General features: G+C 38.0%; 4 protein-coding genes across 4 annotated transcripts; 2 read left to right on the top strand and 2 right to left on the bottom strand.

The window, feature by feature from the left end:
* The first annotated feature begins 4,043 nt into the window (after positions 1 to 4,043).
* On the top strand, positions 4,044 to 7,851 carry LOC141817193 (putative polygalacturonase). Its single transcript, XM_074704858.1, has 5 exons — positions 4,044 to 4,751; positions 6,017 to 6,137; positions 6,239 to 6,487; positions 6,715 to 6,868; positions 7,224 to 7,851. Exons 1-5 carry the CDS (start codon positions 4,212 to 4,214, stop codon positions 7,747 to 7,749), a joined length of 1,590 nt encoding a protein of 529 aa, XP_074560959.1. The 5' UTR covers positions 4,044 to 4,211; the 3' UTR covers positions 7,750 to 7,851.
* Positions 7,852 to 11,951: 4,100 nt separating this feature from the next.
* Positions 11,952 to 13,308, bottom strand: LOC141821565 (uncharacterized). Its single transcript, XM_074708951.1, has 4 exons — positions 13,290 to 13,308; positions 12,693 to 12,854; positions 12,372 to 12,491; positions 11,952 to 12,210 (listed from the first exon to the last, which is right to left on the bottom strand). Exons 1-4 carry the CDS (start codon positions 13,306 to 13,308, stop codon positions 12,071 to 12,073), a joined length of 441 nt encoding a protein of 146 aa, XP_074565052.1. The 3' UTR covers positions 11,952 to 12,070.
* A 1,597-nt stretch (positions 13,309 to 14,905) lies between these two features.
* Positions 14,906 to 17,004, top strand: LOC141822181 (protein TIFY 10a-like). Its single transcript, XM_074709610.1, has 6 exons — positions 14,906 to 14,999; positions 15,085 to 15,218; positions 15,742 to 15,901; positions 15,983 to 16,194; positions 16,361 to 16,418; positions 16,517 to 17,004. The coding sequence occupies exons 2-6, from the start codon at positions 15,092 to 15,094 to the stop codon at positions 16,650 to 16,652; spliced, it is 693 nt and encodes a 230-aa protein (XP_074565711.1). The 5' UTR covers positions 14,906 to 14,999; positions 15,085 to 15,091; the 3' UTR covers positions 16,653 to 17,004.
* A 2,739-nt stretch (positions 17,005 to 19,743) lies between these two features.
* LOC141816695 (respiratory burst oxidase homolog protein E-like) lies at positions 19,744 to 26,277 on the bottom strand. Its single transcript, XM_074704442.1, has 14 exons — positions 25,523 to 26,277; positions 25,260 to 25,419; positions 25,073 to 25,121; positions 24,873 to 24,986; positions 24,321 to 24,782; positions 23,601 to 23,984; positions 21,927 to 22,022; positions 21,607 to 21,722; positions 21,347 to 21,517; positions 21,100 to 21,259; positions 20,802 to 20,990; positions 20,592 to 20,720; positions 20,354 to 20,432; positions 19,744 to 20,209 (listed from the first exon to the last, which is right to left on the bottom strand). The coding sequence occupies exons 1-14, from the start codon at positions 26,199 to 26,201 to the stop codon at positions 20,100 to 20,102; spliced, it is 2,898 nt and encodes a 965-aa protein (XP_074560543.1). The 5' UTR covers positions 26,202 to 26,277; the 3' UTR covers positions 19,744 to 20,099.
* Between the last annotated feature and the right edge of the window lie 1,282 nt (positions 26,278 to 27,559).

Here is a 27,559-nt window from a genome sequence, read left to right as displayed (position 1 = left end):
CGGCTCAAGTTATTTACTGTCCTAGTTTGAGCACTGACATGGGTAGATTTATTATAGGACCGGGGGTCACACCTCCTTTGAAGATGAAGAGTTTAGGTTGTCGACCATGATCAGATCACACTGGCACGGTTAGAAGATGCATCAAATCAAGACTATACAGATAGAGAGGATAGATTCTAAATTTGACTATCGTTTCATCCCATTGAAAATTGGACAGAATAAAATTTTCACTAATTTTGAAAAATTGGCGGGCATAAACTAACTGAGCTGTCGTTGTAAAACCTTAAACTTACCGTCGCAGCCGCATGATCAAGGACAGAGTCATATACTGGCTGTTTTTAGGCTCGTCCAACTTTGCTTATGATATTTATTTTGGTTAAATATCATATATAATTAAATCATCAGTCAACAAATAGATTGACATATACGTTCTCCCAAATATAGTCATCAGAAGAAGTGAAAAGACTTGTAAATCATTTTAAAAAAGAGTTAAAAAGATATTAGGATAATTTTAATACGTTAGTTCAATATTTAAGTTAGAGTTTTACGTAAAAAAGAAAAATTAAAATTTAAGAAAATTAAGATTTTGTATATATACATGTGCTCCTAAATAGGGACATCCGTATCCATTTATAAAATTATAATATGTCCAATATCTGAAACATAAATATCTGTTTAAGATTTATTCTGAAATGTGTATTATCGTTTATGGTATACTTCGATATATGCACTCCGTTATCATATCTTTCAGGATATTTTCTTTATTTTCCTAATAAATAGTTTTACAGTTTTATGATTTTACGAGCGAACCGACTTTATGAGCTCAATCCAGAATCAATTAAAAATAGATCCAAGACCATAGGATGAGATGAGATTAGATACGTGATCCCTAAGTTGAGATTGGGACCCGAGACTTGAGATGAAAATCAGGATCCGAGATCGAATAAAATCGAGGTCGAGATTTGAAATTGAGCAGAGGTTGAGGTCAAGATCCGAGACCGAGCAAAGGTCAAGGTCGGGACTCGAAATTAAGAAAAGGTCGAGGTCGAGACCAAAGTTTGAGACTGAGATAAGATCGACACGTGACGTCAAGTAGAGGCCAAGGTCAGTTCGAGACTCAAGATCGAGCAGAGGTCGAGGTTGAAACTCGAGGTTTGAAATTGAGATGAGATCGACATATGAAGGTCGAGTAGATGTTGAGATTGGTGTCCAAAATCGAGCAGAGGTTGAGATCAAGATTCAAGATTGAATAAAGGTCAAGGTTGAGATCCGTAACCCTAGGTTGAGATGAAGTCGTCACATGAGATCGAACAGAGATTAAGGTTGCCCTCCGAGACTAAAGTTGTCAATTTACTAATCCTTGATTTTGACTGCTAACCCTATATTTATTCTAGATCTTGTAGGACAAATAGCAACTATAGACTTTCCATATCAATACTCAATTGTACTTCTTTAACAGTACAATTAAAGAAGTATATTTAATCCATTAAAGATCTGATCGTCCACGTCTGAACGTCGCTCATCTTTACTTTCTGGATCCTTCCTCGAACGTGATGTCATCGCGGTCCTGGCGGTAGGAAAATAATTCTTAAGAAATTTCACAATCTTATGCTATCGCATCCACTTTCACGTCCACAGGTCTCGAAGAACATACAACTATACCATTCAACGTAGCGACTTTTATTCTAAAATCTGTTGTCTCAATGATTTTACATGATTACTCGGTTAATAATTTTTATTATAAAAATATAAATTAAAAAATTATAATTGATCATTACAAAACAGATATTATTTTAATTTCATCAAAATTCGATCTTTATTCACTGTAATAAATTTAAAACTCAATCATACATACTTCAGGGATAACGTGGCGGACTTGAAGGGAACGTTGTGTCTGATACCTAATCAATGAAACTTCATGCCAACCGTAAATGTTCCTGCTGGCCCACCGCGTGATTTTGTTTTTGTTTTATTTCGTTTTGTTTCATTTAAAAAAAAAATCGAATTCGAAGTCAACTTTGCAAATGTATTTGATCACCAAACTAAGCATATTTTTTGTCACATACCTCCAAAATGTTTGTCCCCCCATAAAATAAAATGATATTAAAGATTAGAGGAAATTTTATTTTGCCCCTTTCGTTTATTGTCCTTTTCTATTACATCCCTATAGTTTTCAAATCACGAGTTTACCTCTCTCTTGCTCATTCAATGATGATTCGATCAATTCAGATCATAGTTTGTAGGATCGTCATCCTATACAAGATTGATTTAGGATCAGCATAGAATCGATCAGGATCGAATCATAAAATCATATGAACATATTAAAATGTTTAAAATTTTATAGTACAGAATTAATAATTAAAAAGATTATATATATATATATATATATATATACAGAGGTGCTATCCTGAGCGCCTCCCGCTGCGCTTCTGTGAGCGCCTGCCAAGCTGGATTTTCCACGTCAGCGCTTAATTAAGCGCTCGCAATCCAGCTTCGCTCGACCACGGCAACCTGCAGCTTTAGATCTAGCTTTTTCTCTCCCCTCTTCTTCACACGTCCACTTCCCCAGCTCGTCGAAGCTCCCCTTAGCCTTCTCTAGGGTTTCCTCTCCCCTGCTCTGCGCCGCGGGGCTGTTCCAGATCGCCTCTCCCTCTCATCACCTCTCCCTCTGCGTCCCCGTCCCCTCTCCCTCTCGTCGCCACCGTCGTCGCCTCTCCCGCTCGTCGCCACCGTCACCGCCGATCTCCGAGCTCTGCGAGACAACTGACGACGCCGTCGCCTCTCCTCGTCCTGAGAGGGCTCGTCGCGGCGTCGCCTCCCCGTCCTGATCGCCGCCGTCGCCTTCATCTGGGTTTTAGGGTTTGCTAACCCTAAAACCCCCAAAATTGCCTCCCCGTCCCAAAATCGCGGCGGGCTTACAATCCCGTTCGATGAAGAGATGAAGGTCACTGTTCTTTCCTTCATTACCTCTCTTCTGCAAAAAGGTGGATCCGCCACCTTAGCGGCCCCACACGGTCGGCCCCACGACCATCTGTGATGAGGTAAATCGAGAAAGTGCAGTTGGTTACGACGCAGGAGAGTATTGCCTAAATGTATAATTTTAAATTAATTAATAATTTAACTATCATTATAGCATCATAGTACTTAATAATATTTATATTTTTATATTATAAAATAAAATACTATAAAATTTTTACTAATAGAATAATAATAATCACATTCAACTTCAAAAATATTCTCTTGGTTTCACAAATATTCTCTTGACGACTTAATTTAAAAGTCAACAAAGTAACACTTAACAAAAAAACGTATAATCATTTATAACGTTGGATTGTATCAATGATCATGTTCAGATTTATTCCATTGTAAACAATAATTCTACACGTTACAATAGCAATTTGGTGCTTCCATATTATACAATCTTACGATTTGAATTACGATTCTACTTCAATAAAAAAATGAAATCTGCCATTCTAATGGTCCCGCACGGTCAATCACACAAGCATTTGTAAGAAGAAAAATCGAAAAGTTACAATTGATTACTACAGGGAAAGACATTGTTTCGGTTTCGTCGAGATTTGATCCTTGCAAACTTCAAAAATCTTTCCTACAGTAACAAACTCAACTATACCCTAGGAGTCAGACACATGCCAAATGATTGGAACTATGATGCAGATGATGTCGTGGGTTAGAATTTGATAGAATGTTTATAATTGATTGAAACTATAAGGGGTAAATGATAATTTTTTAAAAAAAATTAGGGTCAATTAAAATTTTATATAAAGAATATTTTTTTTTCCCTAAATTTGCTTGTGTTCATGGAGAACAAGTTGTCACGTCAGACATCAGACTGATGACCAAAGTAAAGAAAATAACTAAAGCCGTCTTCGACTGCTGAGCTACCGGCTTTGTGCTTCTCGTTGCCGTTTGATCAAGATCCTACGGCTGCAGTGCGAAGTCATCGACGTTGACGCGTTCCACTGACTCCCGCTCATTTTAAATCAGGAGCAGTCCTTCAATGGCGGAAATCCGAAGTCGTAACCTCCAGATCGGCTTCACAGTTCGCCTGTTTCATCGACATCTTCTTCTTCTGTCAGCGCGTGGTTCTCCTGGCGAAGACCTACTGATCGATCATGGTTTCGTTTTTTCTGGTGGAGAAAAGGTTGGATTTTGAGGCATTTCCCCCAATTTCATAGGTTTTAATGTGAGAGATGTGGGAGAACTGCTCCTCCTCGGGGAAAGTTCAAGTTTTTCAGTGTCGCCGATGGCTGGCGGCGTTTTTCCTGTCCCACAAAACCCTATTTGTGGTCATCTGGAGCTTGGTGTTCTTTTACCTGCTACGGTGGAGGACGAGCTGCGTAGTTGACAGCGGGTTGTCCGTTCCCCAGCCGTATCTCTCTAATTCGTCCGATTCCTTCGCGTCGAGGCTGCCTCAAGTAAAGATCGACTCCGCGCCTCCGCCGGCGGTGGTTAATTCGTCCGATTTGTCAATACCGCCGCCGTCGCAAGCAAGGTCCGGCCCCGTGTTTCGTCCGGCGGTGTTCAATTTGTGCGATTTCGGCGCGGTGGGAAATGGGAGGACCCTGAATACGAAAGCTTTTGAGCGTGCTGTGGCGGCGATAGCGGAGCTTGGGGAGAGGGGAGGTGGGCAGCTCGACGTGCCGGCTGGGGTATGGCTCACTGCTCCGTTCAATCTGACAAGCCATATGACTCTTTTCCTTGCCGAAGGTGCCGTTATTCTTGCCGTGGAGGTACAAGCGCTCCTCTCATGAACTCTCTTAGTCTTTCATAACATTTGCATACTCTCTAAAGCATCTCTGAGCCCTGGAATGCTATACTCATGGAAGAAAAAAAACGCAGCAGCAGATGCCACCATGCAAAATCATGATGAAAACCATTAGAAAAATCCTAAAATATAACCAACTGTGTCCCAAAGTCTTCATGATGCAGTTTACCTGCAAGTTCTCTGGAGCAATGATTTTGTGCATCTGTGAAAGATGAGGCATGTTCATATAGGTAATGACTTTCACTAGGAACAAAAGGCTTTAATTTACTATTTTTCCTTTGTCTCATTTACTGAATGTGATAAATGCAGTAGAAATGTTAAGGTGAAAACTCTAAAGCAATTGCTTGTGCAGAATTATTTAACAAAATCACCATTAGAAGATAAGCTTTTTTCTTGTGGAACTTTTCCAACCAATAACCAGAATTTGTTTATCATTGAATTAATTTGAGAGAAGCAATGCCCATATTGGAGGAAGGAGAATACAAGCCTTTGTTTTTGTTCTGAACGGTGGCGTGTTCTTTCATCTGGAAAATTATATAACTAACATAGTTACCTCACGGTTTTATCTTTTCTCATGCCAATAACATTTTACGTTTGTCTTAGTAGAAAAGGATTGGGTTATTTTAAACACATCAAATCCTTTTCCAGTTAACATCCTTGAATACTGCACAAAATTTTGTTACTTAGTTTCGACTTTGTGGAATTACATTAGCTGATGAATTAGAGGAAGAGATGCATTCTTCACGTTGCAACCAAGTGAGAATTTAGACCCATCCTTATAATACAACAGTACAGAACAGAAGATGACCTTTGGATATAGAACTTATTTTTGCCAGCACCATTGGTACAAGATGTAGTTTACCTCGCTTAATTCTTTGGCCCAGAAAAGATGATAATCTCAGAAACAATTGGCTAGGAACTTTTACCAAATACAAATCTATGACTGGCTCTCAATTATACTTATTTTGTATCTTATGTATCTTCTCTTGCATTATTCTTGTCTCCACCATTTCCTATGACAAACGTTGTTATATCAGTCGTATTTTTCTTTCATGAAATATAAGTTTTTTTTTCTACTTTAACATTCTATATGAAAATTAATACCTTAATGGTGTATGCATTCCCATCTTGTAAAACAATCACATGATAATTAATGAAGATGAAGAAAGTTTAGCATCGTTTCCATTATTCCATATATTTACAAGTGAGAATATCAAATTTATTTTTCAGGATGAGAGATACTGGCCACTACTGCCTCCATTACCATCATACGGCTATGGAAGGGAACATAAAGGACCTAGATACGGAAGCCTGATACATGGTCAAAAGCTGAAGGATGTGGTTATTACAGGTCAGTGTATGTTTTTATAGTATCTCCTGTTTGCTAATGCCATGACTTTTATGAATTACCTTGTATGTTTCATTGCTCATATGCCAGTTCCTTTCGAACAGGACATAATGGCACGATCAATGGACAAGGCCAAACATGGTGGACAAAGTTTCAGCAGAGACTTCTCAACCACACCAGAGGACCTCTTTTGCAGCTTATGTGGTCTAAGGATGTTGTCATTTCTAACATAACACTGCGAGACTCTCCTTTCTGGACATTGCATCCGTATGACTGCAAGAATGTTACCATCTCAAATGTTACTATTTTGGCTCCTATTTCTGGGGCACCAAACACTGACGGCATAGATCCAGGTAAACTTGATATCATAGGATGTATTATCCTCTAGCTAAAAATGAAACAGCCAAATATATTGGCTAACCTGTATCTAATTTCATAATCATTGGATTTTGTTGCCATAGTTTAGGTGTAGTCTCTTCCTGTTTCCCCTTACTAGTTGGCACATACTCAGCATGGTGTCCTGTAAGTTATCAATAGCACCATAACTTGAGTTTCTGAAAGTTTGTTTATATGCTCACAGATTCTTGTGAGAATGTGGTGATAGAAAACTGCTACATATGCACCGGCGACGATGGCATAGCAATTAAGAGCGGTTGGGATCAGTATGGCATTGCATATGGGCGTCCCTCTACAAACATTTTGATTAGAAATGTCATTGTTCGTTCTGTGGTTAGGTATGATTTTCTACAGATTCTCTCTTGTTAATACTATCACTGCTATGTATGATGCTTCTGTTTTGCTGCAATAAAGAAACCATTTTTTGCTACAACAACAATCAACTACTATGAGCAAACAACAATGTTGTAATTCCAGATGTCAATGCTGCTGCACCAAGCTATATGATGTTACATGTTACTTTTCTATATTAACAACTTTTAGAGCTTGGTAACATGATAAGATTCACGTAGCTGATCACTAACTGATAAATAAACAGTCAGTATACACAGTGTTGTTGTTTCCTCTACACAATTGTGTTGTTTTGGATTTGCTTAAAGTTTAACAAGGACAATTCACTTTGTGGCTTCACAGCGCAGGAGTATCGATAGGCAGTGAAATGTCTGGTGGAGTTTCAAATGTAACAGTGGACAATCTTTACGTCTGGGAGTCCAGGAGAGGTATAAGGATCAAAACAGCTGCCGGCAGAGGAGGGTACATTCGCAACATTTCCTACCGAAATGTGTTCCTTAACAAGGTTACCACTGGCATTGTGGTAAGGACTGACTACAATGAGCACCCTGATGGATTCTTCAACCCAAATGCTATTCCTGCCCTTGAAAACATACACTTCAGTGGAATCCATGGCGAGGATGTTCGCCTTCCTGTTCGAATTTACGGAAGCCAAGAGATCCCTTTGAAGAATGTTACCTTTCGCGAAGTGTCAATTGGTTTGAGCAACAAGAAAAAGAATGTCTTCTGGTGCTCTTTCGCAGAAGGCCACGTTGAAGGAACTACATTTTCACCACCATGCAAAGATCTCGATCATTTTAATGTTAGAAGAAGGCGAGGAAGGCGGGGAAAGAGGATTGGACCACCAAAGAAGACGAAAACACTGTAATTCTTGATCTATTTTTCATTGTTCTCCAAGAAAAGCAACCAAATATGGTTGAATTCTTCATGTAAGTAGATCATTTTATACAAGAAAATAGAAATAAGAGTGTTTATATCAATGCATCTCAGTTTTGGATGAGATTTAAAAATAATGACTATCTAAATGAATCATTGCAATTCCAAAATTCAGTCTAATGTTATGTTTGTTAAAGTTAAATAATATTTAGATGAATATTGAGCTTTCAGATTCAGTTGAATGTTATATAACTTTTGAGTAATAAAAGTAAAATTATATAAAATAGTATAAAAACATATAGATATCTGATATAGATATTTGATAAAAAAAAAACACATATTTTACTAAAAAAAAGCCATGTTTACAAAAAAATTGTTTAAAAAATACAGGTTTTCAGAATCTATTTTGAAAATCATAGATTTTTAAATACAGTCTAGTTTAATTATCGGTAAATTGGAGAAAACTCCCCAAACCGAAACATACCTTTGCGCTCAGTCCCCATCCATGATTTTATTTACATGCAGTACCCAAAAGTTTGTTTCAACTCCCCAATACCACAAAATTACCAAGTTACCCTTTCAACTTTCAACTCTTCCTACACGATCTGTGCGCGCCGGCTGACGTGGCGCGCACACTTGTCCTGCCTGTCTCCTGTCTCGGCGATGGTGTGGGACCCACTTTCAACCTTCAAAGTTGGCGTGGGGCAGTGATCAGTGGTTCGGAAGAGAAGGGACAGTCGGCGGCGTAACCGGAGCGGGTGGTGCTGCGGCGGCGGACGGCGAAGGCGTCGAAGGCGGCGGGAAGTACTCCTCTCGCTATTTTTCTGTTCTCCACAACTCCTGCTCTCACCAAACAGAAGTACGGCATAATTTGTCTGCTCCACAGCTCCTGCTGACACCAAATAGAATGTGATTTATGTTTGCTACAATGATTTTTCTCCACCTCCATCTACTCTGTCTTCTCCATCTCCACCTACTTACTTTGCTTCACATGACATGTACATTTCTTCACCTCTACATGTACATCTTTTTCCCGGCTACAATAAAAACAGCAATTTTTTCTAGTTTCATTTTTAATTGGATTTTAGTTGATATTTATCAGTCAAGCACTGGCTTGTGGTCCCAGGTGCAATTCATCATCAATGTTCGCCATCCCCAGATCTTCATTGTAGTGTTCATCAAAGGAGGTACATCAGGCAGCCATATCTTGCATTTCTACTTTTAAATTGTCTTCATTCCCTATGGTCGTGAGCATGGCCAAATCTTCCTGCTCAGAAAATCTTCCTTCACCCAGCAGATGCAAGACAACATACACCCTCCAATGTAGCGATCACAACTAGACTGTTAACTGACATTGTCCTAACCCCTCTAAAGGTTTCCACTTGCATGATTCTGCAACTTGTTTCTTTTAGTGAGATCAGAGATGATCTTGAAATTTGAAGTAAGAATTTTAAAAATAACTCAGCTTTATCCCTACCTCAGTTACCATACTGGATTCTGATGATCCATTCATGGATCATGGTTGGTGTTTGCACATCATCAACTACCTCAATTGCGAAATGGACTAGTCACCGAGTGCACACATAAGCTTTATTGTGCAACAATGAATCACTTTTCTGCATTCTAGCTTATATATATTGACACTCCGTAATATTATCACATTCATTGTCAAGCAAAGCTGGGCAACATGAATCTTACTCCTTCCATTTTGCTCTTCCCTTATGCTGCACAGAGATGCTCATCACCTCACCCTACCCGAAGTACCCTTTAATTCAAAAAGAAGAAAGCTATCAAGATTAATGATGGTAAAGTCGATAGTGCAAAGGAGTTTCAAAGGCAGTAGAAAAAACCCGGGAAAGAACTCAAAGCCGTCACCAGAGCATGGCTTCGGCATTATGTTGTTACAATGAGCTAAATATATCAGAGATAATAATCATAGCCTTCAGAGGTTAGAACTTAACTGACAAAGTTATTCTGAATTCTTGCACTAAATTCTTAGCAAGAAGCAAAACCACCTGCAACCTCCTAATGAAAAGATGAACTTTGTCCTCAAATACAAAAGACACTCAGTACCTTAGTTTAACAAGAATATAGCATTAAGAACTATGTAGTTATATTTTCCTAAACTGCTAAACTGATTCAATCAGCAGGAAGAAAAAAGAGTTAAATCTGGTGAAGTGAAAGAACTAGACCTACAGTGGTGGACTTCCCAACTCCGCCCTTGCCTGAAGCAACAACAACTATATCCTTAATTCCATCAATTGACCCTTTAGTTGCATTTGTGCTGTATGGTCTATTATTAACCGTTAAAATTGCTGAAATTGGTTGGCATGTGATGGTCGACCACGTGGTCACCACACCATGTGGTGGTTGACCACGTGGTCGACCACCATGTGTAGTGAGAAATCCAGTACAATTCGACTGATATCGTGTACAAATTTAGAAAATTTGAGTATATAGTTCCACCATGATGTTGAGTCAACCTGCCAAGGGCAAGTGTACTCTCGGTAGAAAATAAAAAAATTTTAGTCTACATTTTGAGAAATCCAGTATAATTCGACTGTTATCAAGTACAAATTTAGAGATTTTGAGTATAAAGTTCCACCATTATTATTTCACTACCTTATAAAAACTTACTCTTGAGGCAACCACACATATACATGACTTAGTAGCCAAGTAGGGAAGCATGTCACTTGGTGAGAGTGCCACTATTAGTACCACAAGGAAAGTCATGCCAAGAGTAAGTATACTCTCGGTACAAAACAGAGAAATTTTGGTACACATTGTTGGAATTTCAGTTCAAATCGACAGAGATCGAGTACGATTTCATTTAATTTCATAGGTGAACTAAAATGTCAAGAGCAAACAGTTTATTTGCTGAAAATATATGCAAAATTTGAGTATATATTATGGAAATTAAAGTATGATTTTGTTTATATTGAGTATAATTTGACGAAATTTGAGTATAAAATTCTGGCAGCATCTCCTCCCACAAATTTGATAGAAATAAACATTATGTATTGAACAAAACATATCATTCAATGATATAAGGTAGAGCAAATACATAATAAGATCTTCAAGTCACTAACCAAAATGATTATCTATAGATATCACACAAGTTTTAAACATCACATGAACTAGTATCGAGCTCATATTACATAAAATCTACATTAAAGTCAATGACTTAACAGAAAAAGATTCTTAAAGCAACAACAAGCCATGAATGCTGCCGCTGGATTGAGTACACCTTCTTGTAGTTGTATCCATGTCTCTTCTTTGTTCTATCCTCCTCCTTTTCCTGTATATTGAAAAATGTGTTACTATGGTGGATGCTCCAGCACTTCTTTTATCACGCTCTAGTAGGAGAAGGGCATTCCAGAGTTCTTTTCTTGTGCTGATGACAGTTGGAAGATGTTGTCTCCAATAATTGTCTTTCTTTGTTCCTTCTCGATGGGCATGATGTTGAAAGTCATATTCCTTGAGTTGGCAGATCTGTTCCAGTTCTCTGATACTGTGGAAGACTTGCTCCACTGCTTCTACTTCAATTTGGGTCATTCTTTTTCTGATGTTGTGGTCTTCAAGGTGTAAGATGGTCCTTCCGTTGGATTCTTGGCCCAGTTCCTCGTATTCACTAAGGAGTTCATAAGGCCTGCCAACCGGGTGGTTGCCTGAAGGTTGGGCTTTTCCTTGATCTGCTTCATCGCTTGCTCCACAGCCTCCATGACTTGGTCCTCCGGGTTCCATGCTTCCTGCACCAATATAACTCTATCTTATAGTATTAGTCACAAAAATCATATAATGCTAAAGATTTTGACTCTATTCCTGCACCAATATAACTCTATCTTATAGTATTAGTCCACAGCCTCCATGACTCCATTGCTATACTAATGGAAATAATTTCTAACATTAATCTAGAAAAATTATAATAAAATTGAGAGACTTGCTGAAAAATACTTAATGCAAGGGATTTGGGGATGTTTCTCCATTTAATCATATATAGCAATTTATATTCTTCTTTGTTGCTGTGTTTTCCTTTTTCATCTTCTTCTGTTTAAGTAGGAAGTTGGATTCCTTTTTTTGTTTATCATATGATAATACTCTCTTTTTTGGAGTTCAAGCTTCAATAGATTGATAATACATGAAAGAGTCAGAGATATCAGTTGACTGTTCTCTTTTACAGAAAGTGCATTGGATGACAATGAAAAATAAGGGCTATAAACAGTCAATAAAAGCTAAAAGGATGCAGTACAGAAACAGGGAAACCACAAACAATGTCACATGTTTGTCCTTCGAAGTGAGCTACAAAAATTGTTTTACTTGTTGAAGCAGTAGTCAGCACATTTGTGGTATGGATTTGATGCATTTGCACAATTGGGGTTGATGATCTCCATGCCTACTTTCTCTGCCTTCTTGTCCTCCTTCCTCTCAATATTAACTAGATCAGTGTTTGTATCTTATGAGAAGAACCAAAACAAAATAAGACAAAGCATGACAAGAAAAACCACACTAGATTTAGCATGAACATGAAAATGAATGTTCAGGTTCAGTTTGCAATTTTCAGAAAATAAGAAAGGAGAAAGTAAATTGTTTGCAAGTGCAATTTCCTTGAAGAGCAATATTCTGAAGATTGGTGGTATGGATTAGATGCATTTCTGCAATTAGGAGCGAGATTTCTTCCTGCAATTGCTTTATCAGTTTCTTCTTCATGCTTCGCTCCTTGTTGAAAGGAAGAAACTAAGAGCAGAACAATGCTGCAGTTTCATAAGCAAAATAAATGAGGAATAGCTTGGGAAAAAGATGTTGCATTTCTATTATCAAAATTTGAAATATTTTGAAGTTCAACTGTGAGATTCTTAGATGCAAACCGAAAAAAATTCGGCCTTTTCTTCAAGCATCAGTTCTAGCGAAAAGGAGGAACAGGAGAAAGCAACAGACTTGCTCGATTCTCTTCCCTTTGTTCTTTCGCCCTGGGGGTTCTTGTCCAGCAGTAGTCAGCACATTGATGGAATGGATTGGAGGCGTTTCTACAGGAAGGATCTACGTTCCTGGGCGAAGCAACTAGACCTCGATTTTCCTCATGTGGTTCCCCAATTTGACCTGCACAGAAAAATTAAGAAATTTACTAATTTTTGAGGTGAAGCTCTCGATCAATGGATTTCGACGCTTGCTTCAGTTTGGGCGCGTATGCTCTTGCTTCAATCTCATCGTCGGTGTGAGATGGTGTCACCGTTCAGGGTTTGGACAAGGAAACGGAGATTGTGCCGTCAACAAATGGAGGAAAAGGAAATGGTGGAAAACCAATTAGGGTTTTGAGGATGGTGTCGTCGAGAAGAAGAAAAATGTTGGTTAGGGTTTTGAAGAAGGTCTCGCCAGGAAGAAAAAGGAAGAAGGCAGGCGGGTCGTGGCTTGTGAACGTAGGGAGAGAAGGAGTGAAATGAGATGCGTGTCTCATGAACAAGGGAGAAGAAGAGATAGGGAAGGGGTAATTTTGTAATTTCATGTATTGGGGAGTTGAAACAAATTTTTGGGTACTGCATGCAAAGAAAATCATGGGTGGGGACTGATCACAAAGGTGAGTTTGGGTTTGGGTATTTAAAAGCAAGTTCCCCTTTAATTATTACTTGTACAATATAAAAAATAGTTTATATTTATGAACTCAAATTATATTTTAAGGTATATCATGAATTCAATTTATTGAGTCCAAATTGTTTTATGAAATTATTTTTTTGTGTCAAAGTTAAAGAACAAAGGGCAAAAGTCAAAAGCGACCTTTTTTTTTTTATTTCCAAATCCTCAAAGAAGCACTCCACTTTGATTTTTAATCAAAAGAGTTCCTCACCTCACTATTTTACCGTGTATATTTATCCAAATATCCTCCAATATTGTTCTGTATTGTAATCTTCAGTCTAAACTCTAGATCCTAATTTCTAAATCGAATGGACGTAATAGCTACGGGTTTGTAGTTGCTACATATGTTATAACAACTACGGTTTGATAGCTGCTATATTGTGTCTCGACATACTTAACGTTAATTTATTTAAAAATATTCACATCGTAGTAGGTATGATTTTATAGCTGTTACAATGTAGATTCAACTTTGTTCATCTATCATTTATGTTGTAATAGCTATGAAACTATAGTTATTATAATTATTATAGTAGCTATGAAATTATAACTGCTACAATTTAGATTCGACCTACTCATCTAACATTCATGCTGTTGTAGTTACGAAATCGTAGTTATTACAATGTAAATATTTTAAACGTTAAGTATGTTAGACGTGTTGTAGTAGCTACAAAACTATTACAATGTGTTCAACTAGTTCAGAAATTAGACGAGAGATTTAGACAGAGATAACAGTATTAAAAAATATTTGAATAAATATATACAACAGAATGGATGGTCCTTTTGATAAAAAAATTAAAATGGAATCTTTGATGATTTGAAAGTAAAGGACACTTTTTATTTTTGTCCAGAATAATTATTAATCAAATTTGAATAATGCATTCAAATTCAACAAGTACTTCAGACCACATCTTAAAATAAAACAGAAAATAAAAACCTTAACTCAGACCTTCCCAAAAATATCAAGCTGAAAAAACAATCATTTAACATTTCAAAAATTAAAATTTAAGACATAAAATTTTAAAATAATAATATATAATATAGGACCGTATCAAAATAGATCATGGCTGCCGACACACCATAAAGAAGAAAGAAAAAAACAAAGAAAAATTATTATAATAAAAAAGATAAAATAATAAGTAAATAAAATATTTAATACCTTTCCTAGATTTATTATAAAAGATAAAATAATAAGTAAATAAAATCACAATTTTCTTGTTAAGATATAGGATAGAAAATAATTATCTTATTTGATATATAAAAAAAACTGCTGTTACAATATTTGTTGATTAAAAGATGGATTCCAATTGAAAAAAAAATTAAGATAAAAAACAAAATGTGACATTCTTTTTTTTTAATGTTTTTCGAAAATTTAATGTGGAAAAAAAAAGAAATCGCATCCTTTTATCACGGTCAAAATGAGCTGCCGCCCGAGGTTTTGTCGGCAAAAGCGATGGCCACGTTTTCGTCCACTTCCGCAAATAAAGCACGTGCTTATCTCACCCACCTCTCTCTGCCCCAAGGTCAAGTTGCCAACCGGATCCAGTTCACTGCTGCTACGAAACAAAACCCTAGCAGCTTTTGAAGAGATCGAGCAAGCAGAAATCGGGCAGAATTAGGCATCGAGTTCAACCAAACAAGATCGAGAAGAGAGAGAGAGAGCCAAGCTCCGACTCAGGGAGGAGAGGAGAGGTGAAGAGTTGAGTGAGATGGTGGACGAGAAGATGGGAAGCAAAGAGGAGTCCAGCTTCTCCAGGACGTGGAGGTTCTTGAGCCAGTACTTGAAGGAGAATGGCAGCTTGGGAGGCCTTGCTCCTCTTGATCAAGGACCCCAAGGTGAGATTTTTGTCGCAGATTTGGCTTTTTTTTTTTTCAAATTGGGGAAGATTGGAATCCTTCGCCAAAGCGTAAAGCGATTTGTCGGTGTGATTGATTGCGCAGTTTTATCTTTAAAGTTTCGACTTTCGACAACCAAATCGCAAATCTTAGTGCTCATCGGACTTTCTAGTTTAATTCTTGGAAACAATTAATTCACAAAAGCTTACCGAAATGAGCTTCTTGTTTCCTTTTTTGTACGCGAGCTTATGAAATTGAGTTGCATTTATTCTTGTCAAGAAACCATTTATTCACGAAAGTTTATCTGAATAAAAAAAGTGTATATTTATACGAGCTTCTCAATGAGTTACTGTTTCTTCCCCCTTTTATAGTTCTACCCTGCAAAAAATTTGACTTTGGGCAGTTGATCTTGTCCAAATAATTCTCTGTCAGTTTTTTCTTTCCTAATTTGCTCGCTCTTCAGGTTCAGAAGCAGGACAGTGGTCCATAGCTTCCTCAATTAATTTCTTGTACTTGTGATCAGGTAAATCTAGGGCACCCACGACCATGAGCTTGTTTCCGGGGGTAGATGTGTCAGGAGAGGTCCAAACACAGATCAATCAAGACAAAACCTCTCAGAAATCCATGGATCTTTTCCCCCAAGAATCAACAGAAAAAGAGCGTGTCAAAGCCCTAGAAACAAAGTAAGAAGCAGCAAATTTGAGCATGCATGTTTTTCTCATGTACAGTGCTAATCTAACCTGATGCTTTGATGAACATTTCAGGCAGAAGGAGACACACCAGCTAACGATCTTTTATGCTGGAAAGGTTCTTGTTTTCAACAATTACCCCGCCCACAAAGCCAGGGATCTGATGGGGATGGCAAGCAAGGCGAGTGTTGTAAGTGCTGGAGCTGAGTGCACTTCCAGTCCTGAACCCAAGCTGTCCACAGCCGCCGCACCGCCACCTGATAGCCTGCCAAAGCCTAATTCCTCTGGTAACTAATTCAAATTGCACAATTCAATAGTTTAAGCTTTCAAATTATGGAAAACAAACAATTTCTGTTTGCAAGTGATATGAAGTAGTAATAGTAATTGTCATTTGATGCGATACGAGTTCTCGAACAATTTGCCGGTCGTAACTTCAGCCTTTATGGATTGCAGATATGCCTATAGCAAGAAGGCATTCGCTGCATCGGTTCCTCGAGAAGAGGAAAGATAGGTTTGTGATAATAAGTTTCTTCCTTATGGATCTTGAGACTAAGAACTGGTGTTAGAACATGACAAAACTAAATGGCACCCTTTGCTTAAATTTTTCAGAATCCATTCCAAGGCACCGTATCAAGGTAATTCTTCTTCATCCATGAAAGAGGCGAAGCCAGAATCCAGCCAGCCTTGGCTCAACCTAGGCAGGGAAATCTCTCATCCAGATCACAGTTCAAACAATAGCAAATAACACAGGAATGAATGTGATGTAATGTAGAAGCTGATCTGATATGGACATGGAACACTGGTCTCCAGTTTCCTCATTTTAGGAGTGCTTGAACTTTAAACATGTGGAGCAACAGCTTGATGTGCTATTTGTTGTTTGTGACTTCCACTATGATTCTCTGCAATTGGCATGATGGAAGAGAGAATCATTTCTTTTTTCCTTTTTAAAAGGTTTTTCATATATTTTGTATGTGTAGCCAAATTCTGCTGGGATAAGGTTTAGTGATCATGAGGAGATCATGTTCTATCAGATGGTATCATATATTTTGGCTGTATCATTATTTTTTAAAGGAACACTATGGATTTTGGCTCCTCTACTTCATCATTCTCCTGAAACTGTATGCAAATTGTTCTATTGTTCTCTAGAGCTGTAAATAAAGTAAACGATCATGAGCAAATTTGATGTCTAAATTAACAAAACTCAAACTTGTAAATAAATAAAAAAATTGTAAAAAAGAAAATAAATTAAATTTCAACATCTGTTTCAACGAATTAGTTCATTCAGGCTCAACTTGATTATTTTATCAAAAGCTTGTTTTGATTATTTTATCAAAAGTTTGAACAATACAAAATATAGAGTCGTTTACAACTTTATTGTTCTTAAATGGGCTTTGCTGCGGTCCAGCTAGGCATGACTACATGTCCTTTAGTCTAATCCAATTCGGCATGACATGCCCTTTAGTTTTTTTTTAAAAATATAAGTATTTAATTTTTTTTATTAATTTTCTATAAAATTTTTTTATCGATCAGGAATTGAAAATGACTCATCGCTTCACAATTCCTCCCAAAATTATCTCCCATTAAAAAAAATTAAGACATGCCAGACACTTAATTTCAATTATTTTATAAAAAATTTAAAAAAATATGTTCAGAATCCGCCATTCAACGATTTCATATAGTCGATTCCATGCTTATATATGAAGAGGTAAATTAGAAAGTTATTATTGATCATTGTAGGAGATAAAAAAAACTCTGACTTTTATAAATATATTTTAATATTGAATATTTAAAAAAATGATAAATCCCAGTCAGTCGCATTGACTCAATCCCTGGGGTGACTGGCCCGGCCCTACGGAAGTTTCCCACCGGCCACCAAGATAAATCAGGAAGCGCACGCAACGGCAAACCCAGATGTCCAGCATCCTTTGATTGCGATCCCCATTTGGAAGAAAATTTCTACAAATACGCCATAGCTGGGGATCGAACCGTGGGTGCGTGGGTGACCACCTGAATATCCTACCGTGGCACCGTGGCCCCGGAGACTAATATTGAATATTAAGAAGTATGGGTTTGTTAAATTACTCTAATTTAATTAAATGATAAATGATATCAAAATATCTTTATTTTAATTTAGGCAAAAATATTTTATTTTAATTAAAATTACTTTTAAAATGAAAAAATAAAATAGGATGATTTTTTTTATTTTTTAAAAATAAAATATATATTTTTAACGATATGATATAAAAAATAAAGGACATCCATTTAATTTTTATAATTTGACGTGTTAAATAAATAATTGTTCAAGCGCCAGTTCATGTACCTATGGAATCCATCAACGTGACAAGACTGATGATCAATCCTTTCCCTTTATTCCTTCCTCGCCTTGCCAAAAGTAAAATTAAACGGCATTCTTTTTTTAGTGCGTTTCAATCATTCAGTCACTGTCTCAAAAGCAGAATAAGAAAGGGCAAAAATCAACGACGCCTCCTTTTCCAAATCAACGCTCCATTTTAATTTTTTTTTATAAAAGAGAACTCGTATATAATTACTCAATTATTTTCAAATATTATTAACTATAAAATTATAATGATTACATATATTATAATTATTAAGATTTTATAACTACTATAATATAAATGTTAAATGAACAGGTCGAATTCATATTATATTAGTTACGATTTCTTAATTATTATGATATAAATGATATGTAAATTTATATTATAACAATTATAAAATCGTAATTATTAAAATATAAATATTTTTAAATAAATTATACATTATAGTAAATATAAAATTATAGTGGCTACACATACGACTAATTTAGAATTTAAATAGAAGATAATAATATTAAATAATATTTAAAGATAATTGAATAATTATACACAACTGCATAGTGATAATGCAATTAATAAAAAATTTATATGGAATGTCCTTTTGATCAAATATCATTTTGACTTTTGTCTAGTAAAAAATAATGTTTAACTTTTTACTCTATAGATTTCAAGATTTCATATCTAAATTTTATAATTTTTAAATCATATAGTATATTTTTAAAATACCCCCTCCTATTTCTCTCTAGTCCATCAACCAATTTCTCTTTAGTCGTCAATTGATGAACATAGAAAATTATAAATCAATTCAAATTAAAATCAATATACTTCTACAAACGTACATAATATATTTATATCATTTGATTCAATAGTGTAAATTGAAATTAGTAAATTTTTAAGGACTTAATTGTGATAAATAAAAATCAATATATTTTTTAAAATTATTTTAATATATTTATGTTCTCAAATCTAAATTATATTCTCAAATATGAATTTGATAATGTAATTGAGAATAATAAATTTTTGATTGGATAGGATAAAAATTTTAAGACGTGCTATCAATTTAATTCATGAATTTTAATTTATACTATCGAATTTAAATCCAATAATATAAATACGTTAAGAAAAAGGGTAGAAATATATTAATTTTGATTTAAAATGATTTAGAGTTCTCTAAATTAATTTCATATGATAAAATTGATGGATAGACCTACAGAAAATGGAGAAGTATATTAAAAATATGCCATGTACGATAAAAGTTAGATATCCAAAATAAAAATTCTAAAATCTATCTGCGTGGTTCAGTAAAATGCCGAATAATATTTCCAAATCCAAATATCTAAAGAGAATACGAATCAATAAAAAAAAAATGAAACAGTAATCTCACCAGCAGCTTTAGTGCCTTTAAACTCCAAAAGTATCATCAAGCTTTGAAGCCTGTAAAGGAAAACCTAAAGACGAATATATTCCACTGAGATAGCAACCACAACAATCTCAAGAAAAAAAAAATCATAGTGATGGATGAGTGCTTTTTTCAAGAAATAATGAAACTGTATCATGATAAAAAGTCTTGGTTGTAGCAAATTAGTTCACATACCAAATTGTATAGAACATATAGCACAGCTTATGTATACAGCAATGTAATGAAAATCTGCTTCTGAATAAGTTTGAGATCTCAAACACAAAAATATGGAGAAAACAAAGGAAAATTGTGTTATTTCTGCTCGTTAATAAATTCATCTAGTGTACGCCTATGTGATAATTTTGCTTATGTGAATTATGCAGGTTATATACATTAATCAATATAATAATAATTATTAGATCTTATCAACTTTGTCAGAATCTATATCTAGTATCCACGATTAGAAGTATTCTTTGTGGAAGTGGAAGCGTGTTGAGGTTTTGTGGCTCATCTCAAGTGACAAATTCCTTAGTTCTTTTGCTAGGGTTGGTGCTCCACAGTAGAATACACCTGTGTCAAACAGTAGAACTATTAACAACATTGATTTAAAAACATGCCTAGTCTTAACAAGGTAGGAAGTTCTAAAATTAGGAAACTAAATTCATGATCGTGAGGTTTTTGAACAGGGAATGCTTTTATATGTGAAGTATTTACCAACAGTGGCACCAGGATGCTTGGAAGCTAACTTAGTGAAGACTTCTTTCCAATTCGGCCTCGCAAAGTGAGTTCTCACCTGAGAGATTAATAACATCGACCATTAATGCAACATTTGATCTACTTGAACCATTCTAAAGCATTTCAGTGATAACAGTTGAGGTTAACACAATATGCAACATGATTTGCTTAATTATTTAGGAAATGATGTGATTAAGTTTCTCTAATTAATACTTACTCGGATGCCTGAGACAATATCAACTCCATGCTTTGCATGATTCAGAGCCTGTACCATTGAGAGGAGAGTAGTCCTGGCATCTCGCTCCTCGTAGACACTTGTCAAGTAATTGTGCATCTCTATAATACCCTGTCCCAAATAAAAAGAAGTTTAATTATTTTTTTAAAAATTCTTTAATTAAATAAATTTTGTTTTCAAGAACAAACTAACCTTTTTGTCCATGTCAGCAACATCATTCATCACTCCCTTAAACCATTCAAAGGATCCTGCCTCTCTAGTAACCCAGTAGAAATGAGCACTACTAGTTCTGTGGGATCTCTTCTTGTTGATGCTACTGGATGTGGAAAGGCTGTAGCTATTACTGCTAACTTCAGACCTGCTAGTTTCCATTGCTAGATCCTACAAATTTTCCAGCAGGACAAAAAGATAAAATTCCAGGCAACAGACTGTTCAATAAAAACCCAAGAAACATAAATTGATTCAATAAATCATGTAGACAAAACTTTACCATTAGTTCATCAGCTAACTTTATGTTGTTGAGTAGGTCCCTGAGAATGCTGATAAAAGGTGTGGCTCCTATGCCAAGTCCAACCAAAAGTAGAACATCATAATTTCTGAAGTCTTGTGCTGGGGCACCATAAGGGCCGTCAACGAACAACCGTGGCAGCCTGTGCAATAGTTGAATTAAAGTTAGTGTTTATCCCCTTCTGAGTAGCTTTAGAGATGCCTTTTGCTAACTTTGTAAGCTTGATCACCTCTTCTGTCCTAGAGAACCTAATCCATCAAATGTAGCTTTTCCTACTGAGTGTGGTGTGAAGTAGTTCTCTATAAATATGCGTTTGAGCTCCTGGGTCCAGTCACCATTGGTTCGAATGTGGACACTGAGGTAGTCATCACCAGGCGCCGATGTAATAGAGAAAGGATGCCTGTTAGCATGATTTTTTTTACAATTATCAGCATTTTTTACAAAACAAACTTCAATAATTGGCTATGGAGAATGAGTTTGAATTCCAACCATTCAAATGGGGAAATGGTAGGGCACTGCAGAAATATGTACTGTCCACTTCGATACCGAAATCCATTAGGCTTGGACATTGTCACAGTCAGCACGTTACCAGGTAGCAATGAGACCTGCATAAAGGAATTGGTTATAGCTAATAATGTGATATTACTTCATCACATTAAGCCTCATAGGAAATTGATTGAAATAGTTCAATGTTCTTGATGAAAAGTAAAAGTTTGGTAAGTTTGAAGGACAATGTTCATATATTATGTCATCATTAGAGAAAACATACACAAGAAACTAATGTGTCCAGTGATGAAAGAAACATTTACCTTTAAGATCTTGACATAATAAGCTTTGGAGCGGAAGGCTCTTAGATTTCGCTCCCCCGCGTAGAGAAGCAATGGAATGCAAATGTACATCCACGTCTGTTTAAATCACTAAATAAATTAGCCTAACTAGTTAGTTTAAAGTCCTTTAGAACTACAATAGCCATGTACACTTGATGTGGCAAATCTGCCGTGAGGAAGGCTACAAAGATTCATCGAGGGTAAATGACAGTAACTGAACATGTATGCCTGATCTGAGAAAATGGTCAACCTTTTTAGTTGAGGTAATGTTTTTAAGGGGAGATGTACCATAAAATTGTTCAGGTACAGTTTGTAAACATAATTAATAGTTTGACAGGATTAGTTAAGACATATTTTACAAATAATAAAAAAAAGAGTGCAGTAATTGCCAGACTTGGCATCGTGGTAGGGTCTTCTTTGGTACATGATGTCCAAAGGAGAAAAGAAAAAAGACAAATCCCATGTGACAGACCAACCTCCAGTTGAAGGATTATGACCTGCCTGAATAATTAACCTAAAAATGGATAAGACCAGTCGTTCTGGCAAGAAAATTACCACAACAAACCAGACTCCATACAGATTGAAGAACTGGAAAAAACAAGAAATTGGATTGACTAGTGCCTAAAAAATCAGAAGGGATAGTTTCGAACTAATATGTTAAAAATCCATAAAACAATGGAGGTTATTTGAGTAGTTAAGCTCACATTAATAGATCACCACGTGGTCTGTTGTGAAATGCCAACAGATGTAAAGATGATGCTCAGAGAATTAATCTAATAGAGAGCTGATTAAATTAAGGTTCGGCAGATTCCAAAATAGATAGATTAGATAAAACAGGAATAAAAAAAAGATTATGCAATAGACATACGGTGGCAAACTAACTATTACATTAACAAGTAGAAGGTGAACTGCTATTCCATCACACTATCCTTAATGCTAGGCAGGTACGTCAAATTAAATAAGAAGGAAAAGCTCATTTGCCCATGAGTTTGCAATCTTGCAAAATATTTCCTACCCTGATTTTTCCTCCTTTTTTTTTTTAACAAAATGCAGATCAGAATTTAAGTTTTGTTAAAATGCTGAAACAATTTAGTCAGTTTACAACAACCAATCTTAGTCACGTTTACACTGACAAGCATGACTACAACTTGCTCTCTGATGAGATAGCGAGAGTTTCTTAAATATTAAGATATGTAATGATAAAGTCGTCTCATAAGTTCCTCATTTCAATAATTGCAAGCTGCGATTGCTACCTAACTTTGGAATTTAGTAAGGAAAACAACAATTATATCCTTTCATGTGAGGTGTTGCGCAAATCCCAAGCCTTTGCCGAGTCCAATACGGCAATACCAACAAAATATATACATTTTATTGCCTCAGTTACTTCAAACTCTTGTACAAGATATTCTACGGTGAACTGTCGGTTTGACAATAGAAATTAGCAGTTTGATGGTCATGCATGTGGAGAAAGTAGGAATTTGAAGACAAAAAAAAGAAGAGGTGTGCAAAGTTTGAGTTTTTTTTTTGGTGGAATCAAGTGTACATTTCATATCATTAACTGCATTTCTTAAGTATCCTGTTCACTTAAACCGATCTAAGGTGTTTTCCGAAGTCCAACTAAAAAAACTAAATGAGAAGGCAACAAATAATGCATACCGTTCGCTGGTACCACTCGTGGATGAGGTAGACGAAGTAGCCGTGGAGGAGGAGGAGGAGGTAGACGACGGCGAGGAGGTGGTGGGAGTACCAGAAGGCGTTGAAGCCGGTGAGGCGATTGAGAGGGAAGGGGAGGTGGACGCCGTTTTTCCTGAAGCGATGCGTCGCAAGGGTAAACGAGACGCACATCAGCACCACCATTGCGATCCCCGTCAACCCCTCCACCCCCACCACCAAGCTCCCGTATGTCGGCCTCTCAGATCCGAAGTACCTTTCCACCGCCTGGTAGTGTGCCGGCGACGAGTTTGCCAGCCGTGGGAAGTCGCACGCCAAGTGATTCCCCGCGTGCAGCAGAATCCCGAACACAATTGCCGTCGCAATCGTCTGCAAATATGAAAATTCTTCCGGTGAGGCACATTACTGTAACAATAAGAAATCAATTGGCACAATTGACTTTGGGCCGGGAAAAGAAGAACTTCGGTGGGGGTGGTCATGATGGGCGTATAGGAACCGACACGTTGCATGCGAGCCGTGGTCCCTTGGCACAGGAGGCCATGGCGCCGAGAGAGATGGGCGCATGATGCAGCGGGGGTGTGCAGGTAAAACGAAAACGTTAAAAGGTGGAAGCTTTGCGATATTCTGACAGCTCAAAACGTAGTAGGGTAACAAGCGGAGATGAAGAGAAAGAGGGCAGAAGAGACGTTTGAGGGAGTTGCCTACCTTGTGGAAGGTGATATTGTCGTCGAAGGGGACGAAGAGACGAGCGCGGGTTGAGCGGAGCCAGGTCAGGGTGTTCCGGCAGACAGGGAGAAGGACGAGGGCCATGTTGAGCTTGAGCGTCTCGGCGGCGCCCTTGGCGACGGGGAGGCAGTAACCCATCACCCTAAACGCCGCCCGGTTCCGGTACTGCACGAACTTCCAGGAGAACAGGGCCGCCATGGTGATCATCCACAGCGCCACCACCCACGCCCGCTGCCAGTTCTCCCTTGCCGCCATCCGCAGCCGCTCCGCGGTCCGGCGGATGCTGAACCGGGGCCGCCGCCGCTGATGCTGCTGTTTCGGCCCACTTCCGCCGGCGGCGGTGATGTTCTGGCTCCATGCTGCTGCGCTTGCGGAGCTCAGCGGCCGGCTGTAGTTCATGTAGGTGTCCCGTTGCAGCAGCAGAGCCTCCAGCTGCCATAGCTGCAATCAACAGTAGTTAAGATGGCGCTCGACTCCCAATCGATAGTGTGTGGTTACAAAAATAAATTATGGTGTGGTTTTCACTTTCACCTCGATGTAACCAAGGTTTTCAGGATCCAGTTCTTCCATGATGAGCGCCGCGTACTCCTCTGCCTGTTCTTTGAGCTTCGCGAGCTTGTTAGCTGAAGCGCTTAGAACTATCAGCTGCAGTCGAACACAAAGAAAGGATTTGTTTTTTTTTCCCCTTTACAATCGCATCGGAACACTGATAATCGAAGAAAGCTACTCACCTCTTGTACCTCCTGTCTCGTTATCCTCCCATCCACATTGGTATCGACCCTATCACAAACAGAACAAATTAAAGAAGATGAACAAAGTCTACCAGCAATCACAAGCAGAACAAATTAAAGAAGAGAAACAATGTCGACTAGCTACAAATTCTTAAGAAGAAAAGTAATATCGATACAGGATACATACATGTCGAAGAAGATTTGGAGGCGAGCGTCGAAGCTTTGATCGGAAATTTGGAGCCAGAAATCGTAGAGTTCTTCTTTGGTGATCCGCTCCAAGTTCTGTCGCCGCCGCCTCGCCAAGGCGTCGAAGATGCCCACCGCGAACTCCTTCGAATCCACCATTCCTGTGAACAGATTGAATCGGAAAAATGAAACCTCGCCGGCGGCGAGATAAATAACCCGATTCCGACTCGAAATACGAAAAGCGTGCGGGAGATAGAAAGGGACCGATGCATTCGCCGAAGTCCTCACGGGAAAGCAGGCCATCCTTGGCGAGAGCGGCGAAGCGAGCCTCCACCCGTCGCCAGAGCTCACCAGCATCCCCCGCCGCGGCTCCCACAGTCGCTCGGCTGATGAATCGGAGCCCCTTGAGCGCCCGCTGCGAGCCTGATCGCGTCCGCTCCAGGCGCGCCCGGATCCGCCGCGCGTCGCGCGACGACATCGCTGCGACGGGCGGCGGCAGAGGACCCGATGCCGACGCCGACGCCGCCTCCTCCTCCTCCTCCAGCATCTCGGCCAGGGTCCGTCGACGCGTCGGCGACAGCAGCCACGCAAACTTGCGCCGGATCCGCGACGCCGTCGAGGAGCTCCGGCTCAAACTCCCAGACGATTCCCGAGCCGGCACCGGGGCAGCCACGGCTGCTGCTGCTGCGGCGGCCGCCGATGTCGGCGTGACGCTCCGCACCACCATCGACTCCTCATCCAGCTCCAGCATCACCTCCACCAGATCGCTCTGGTCGTTGAGGAAAACCGGCAGCATTCCCCCTCCGCCACCGTAACGGCTGCCTCCATATCCCTGCACGACAGATTCGTCGCTGGATTCCTCACCCTCGGCGAGGATGTCGGCAATCCGCCGGTGCCTGGACTTCCGGTCGCCTCCGCCGCCAAACGACGGCGTCCTCCCCATCTCCCCGGCCCGCCACTCTCCCTCCCTTCCTCGATCGTCCTCGATTCCTACACCTTTTCCTCAATCAATCAATCAATCTTCTCTTCTCGTCTTCTTAATTCGACCTCCCTCCGCCATTACTGTAATCGAAACCTGCTTTTTTTTTCCAAATAAATAAACAAAACAAAAAAAAAAAATCAAAATTACCAGCGTTCGAGTCGATCATCCGCCGTCAATGCTTAATTTGACGGCGCAGATCGAGTGGCTAAAAGGACGAAAATACCCCCAGTCGGAGTCGCACACAATAGCGTGATGAATCAGGTAAATTCGTTATTTTAGACATTGGGAAGGGTAGTTCCGGTATAATACAAGTCAAGCTTAGTCAGCCGTGATGTGAGATGTAGAAAGGGATTGGCGACCGGTATCTTTACCGCGCCACCAACTAATTTACATCTTTAAATTTAAATATGAAATGCATTTTTTTTAATAATTTATTTAATCATTTTCCATGTGAAACCCCTTTCAATAATAATAATAATAATAATAATAATAATAATAATAATAATGCATCCTACCTAACTCCAAGAATACTAACCACATGAGTCAACTACGTGAAAACTAAGTAGAAGGATGTAGATAGGGATCGATTTCAATTCGGTGGTCTATAGCTATCGATAAGGATTTTGATTGGACTATTACATGCATTGTATCCACTCTTTTGGCGATTTGTGAAACTTAAATTGATCGATCGAGTTGATGTTTAAGGAATGAACTTATTCATTTCATGTGTTATTCCACAATTCTAGAAGATGCGTATTGGAATTTTCATAGTTCTTCCACATATAGTACAGTTTGAATCCACCGATAGATGCATTTGACAACGCCAGCACCAAATTAGACGCCAAATAAATTGGCATTAATTGTATGACATTTTACCAAATCAAAATAATTATTCTGAATCACTTCAAATCAAAATTAATATACCTCTCAAATATCTTTAAATTTAATTTAAATAAATTAAGAACAGTACATAAATTAAATTGTTTTTCAAAATTTTATTCTACCCCTTTAGTTGAAGTGTCTTGTCTCAAGTGAGCATAAAAACATGTATTGTCTGAGATTTCGAATTTGAATCATCTTAACAACATGTATTTATTGACTGAGGTGTTATACAATTCAAATCTTAGCAACATGTATTTGTTGACTGAGATACTGTTTCTTATCAACATAGTGATACCGTACCTTCAAAAAATCCCTTAGAGGATTTTCTGATATGGAACCGTTTCGACGATGAGACCGATCATTATAAAAAATTTATCCACTACAATTTTAGTTGAAGTGTCTTATCCCAAGTGGCAAGCATGGAGACATGTATTGTC

The sequence above is a fragment of the Curcuma longa genome, chromosome 2 (genome assembly GCF_044706935.1).
Source record: "Curcuma longa cultivar G26 ecotype Majalengka, Jawa Barat chromosome 2, ITB_CL_G26_1.1, whole genome shotgun sequence".
Lineage (NCBI taxonomy): Eukaryota > Viridiplantae > Streptophyta > Magnoliopsida > Zingiberales > Zingiberaceae > Curcuma > Curcuma longa.
Note: the sequence above shows the minus strand (reverse complement) of the source record. Positions and strands in the feature narration are given on the sequence as shown.